A 2,734-nucleotide genomic window follows, 5' to 3' on the forward strand; every position below is an offset into this window, starting at 1 on the left:
AAAAAAAAAAAAAAAAAAATAACAGTACCTTTTCCCTTCCAATACAATGACATAGAAAAAGAGTAGATTTCGAATTAATTAATCGCAATGCCTGATTGGTAGAGTTGTAGACCCAATCTCTATGTGATGAATGATGAGAGTCCAACAGAGGCAAAGGGGCTAGTAATGGAAGGGGAAAAAAAAAGAGAGAATCCAGACAGCAGAAGAGTTGGAAGGGAGAGGGCTTTTACTTAGTACCATTGGCTTTCTCCATGCCGATGATCTAGATGAACGAGCAGATTGTAATTTACAAATGGAGGCCCTGGGGAAGCAGGAGTCAGGGCTAGAGTTGGAGCAAAACCGAGAGGGAGAATTAGCCAAAAAGGAAAAATATGGTTATAAAAGTCAATTATAACAATTTTGGTAATAAACAAAGTATCTCTTTAAAATTCTATTCAACTAAGAAATATATTTGAAGATATTAATTATATTTTTTAGTAATTAAATTCGCTTTCCTTTTATTTTACCTTTAACCAGTTGGGGCCTAGGCAACTACCTATAGAAAGTCATCATTCTAGATTTCATGTAAAAGATACTAGGCTGCATTTGGTATATATATGTATTATAGTTCGATAATGCATTTTAAAATATCATTCCAAATGTAACCTTAATTTTAAAGCATCCACTAATGATTTCAAGCTCATTAAAAAAATAATTATATAGTTCATTTTGCTTAACCACAATTTAGATTTGAGATTTTTATAGGGAATAGGGTGCCCAAAACTCAAAATGTTGAGGTATGCTGACAAATATACATTAGATAAATAGTAATGAAGCCATATGTTTAAGATAAGGGGTTAAAAATTAAAGTTGGTTTTGGTATGCTTTCTTGGAATGCATTATTGATTGCATTCTAGAATGCATACCAAACAAAGCCAAAGTCAAACACATATTTTGGCCTAAAATCTTTTTTTTTTTTTTTTTTTTTTTTCTAACCTACAGTTTCTCATTGTGCCCTTATTAGTATTATTTTTTTTTTTTGGGGGAGGGGTTTTCTTTGGATTGGGGGCCATAAGCAGGGTGCAGAGAGGGAGAAGGGATATATATGGTCGATTGACCACAAGTCATCCGTGTTCTTACGTCTGCCACCACTGAGCTACAACCTCATTCCCATAACTAACTAGACTGGGATGTCCCACACCAGAACTGGAAACGAGTATCAATAGAAAGACTAGAAGAGCATTTTTTTCTTTTTTGATAAGAGACTAGAAGAGCTGAAATACTCTTGAGAAAGGAAACTAACTGAGAAGAGATACTCATGAGGATGTACCTTTGGATTTGGGACACATTCCATCGTAAGCTTGATCTTTGCAAAAGCAAGTAGGATGACCCAAACTGGTGTTATAACCACATGTCCCACCCGATTTCATGCACATCCAACAGTCTCCATCAACGATGGCCATCCACTCCAACTCAAAACCATCCATAAGAATTGTTGCAAGAGCTGAAGAATTGTCTAAAATCTCTTGTACATTCAATTCAAGAACAGGAACGATCACAATTCTGTTGCAGCCCCCTTTCTTGGCAAGCTTTTCTGCTTGGACTTCATTGAATCCAATTGTAAATGGAACGAACCCACCCCCAGTAATGGGGCTGCAAGTAACATTACCCGCTAGATCTGGATTGGGATATCCATGAATCATGGTGGAGGATTCGGAAGAGCATCCAAAGAACAGAGTCAAATTGATGTAACCAGGAGCATATTTGAAGATGGTGTAATTGAAGGTGATGTTTACAAGGATCCCGGCTCCCCCAGAAGTACAAATTGTATCTTGAGATAAACCATTCTGGACGATCTTCATGGTTCGGCTATCAGTATAGATATCCAGAACATCGTAGTCCTCGGATTCGATCGAAATCGTAGCTTTCTGGTTGTTGCCCACGCAATTGAGATCGAATCCTGGGTACCCACAGTAACCTTGTCTTCCATTTCCATTGAAAGGGTATTTGATCAATTGTGGGATATCTCCACATTTGAACACCGAGGGTGTGCAGTTTGAATATCTAGAGTCATATAATTCAGATAAGGATGATAAGGGGAAGAAGATGATGATCAATAGGAAGAATAGGTGGTGATCACATGGGAAAAAGAAGAAGAGCATACTTAAAACTTAAAGAGAATAGAGTCTAGAGCTCAAATTACATAGAGAATGTTTACAGAGAGAGATATGAGGAAAGAATGATCTCACTTACCCAATCAATTTAAGTAATTTGTGTATGCCTTTGGACCAAGTAAGCAGTAGCAGGAGGATATGAATATGACTTTTGGGACTTCCAGGAAATCTCTCAAATAAGAAATTCCGTCTCCTATTTGGAATAGTAAGAGTAGCTGTCTAGCTGACAAGACTAGACTTCATCTAAGAGCTAAATTATTGCCTTTGCAAGCTATGCAATTGAAATATATATATATATATATATATATATATGCCTACTGACCCTTCACGTAGAAAATTCTATTTGAATTCTATGAATTCATTCTATTATACTACATGAGAAGTGGTTCTCTCTCTCTCTCTCTCTACAAACTATTTTTTTACTGAAAATAATTAAGAAAATAGATACCCAAGAGGTATATATGATACACATTTTATTTTTATTTTTTTATTTTTTATTCTTTATTTTTTATTCTTGGGTTTATTATGTACAATTCCATACATTAATTAAGGGATAGGCATCTAGAACCAGCTAAAACCAT

At 35.7% G+C, this 2,734-nt stretch overlaps 1 protein-coding gene across 1 annotated transcript; it reads right to left on the reverse strand.

Annotated features, from left to right (window-relative positions):
- Nucleotides 1-1,204: 1,204 nt before the first annotated feature.
- LOC122076447 (LEAF RUST 10 DISEASE-RESISTANCE LOCUS RECEPTOR-LIKE PROTEIN KINASE-like 1.2) lies at nucleotides 1,205-2,177 on the reverse strand. Its single transcript, XM_042641748.1, has one exon. The coding sequence runs from the start codon at nucleotides 2,139-2,141 to the stop codon at nucleotides 1,296-1,298; it is 846 nt and encodes a 281-aa protein (XP_042497682.1). The 5' UTR covers nucleotides 2,142-2,177; the 3' UTR covers nucleotides 1,205-1,295.
- Nucleotides 2,178-2,734: the final 557 nt, after the last annotated feature.

This window comes from Macadamia integrifolia, chromosome 4 (assembly GCF_013358625.1).
Source record: "Macadamia integrifolia cultivar HAES 741 chromosome 4, SCU_Mint_v3, whole genome shotgun sequence".
NCBI lineage: Eukaryota > Viridiplantae > Streptophyta > Magnoliopsida > Proteales > Proteaceae > Macadamia > Macadamia integrifolia.

Excerpts from the sequence above, each read along its gene's own strand:
- LOC122076447 (XM_042641748.1), bottom strand. The coding sequence starts at position 2,141 with ATGCTCTTCTTCTTTTTCCCATGTGATCACCACCTATTCTTCCTATTG.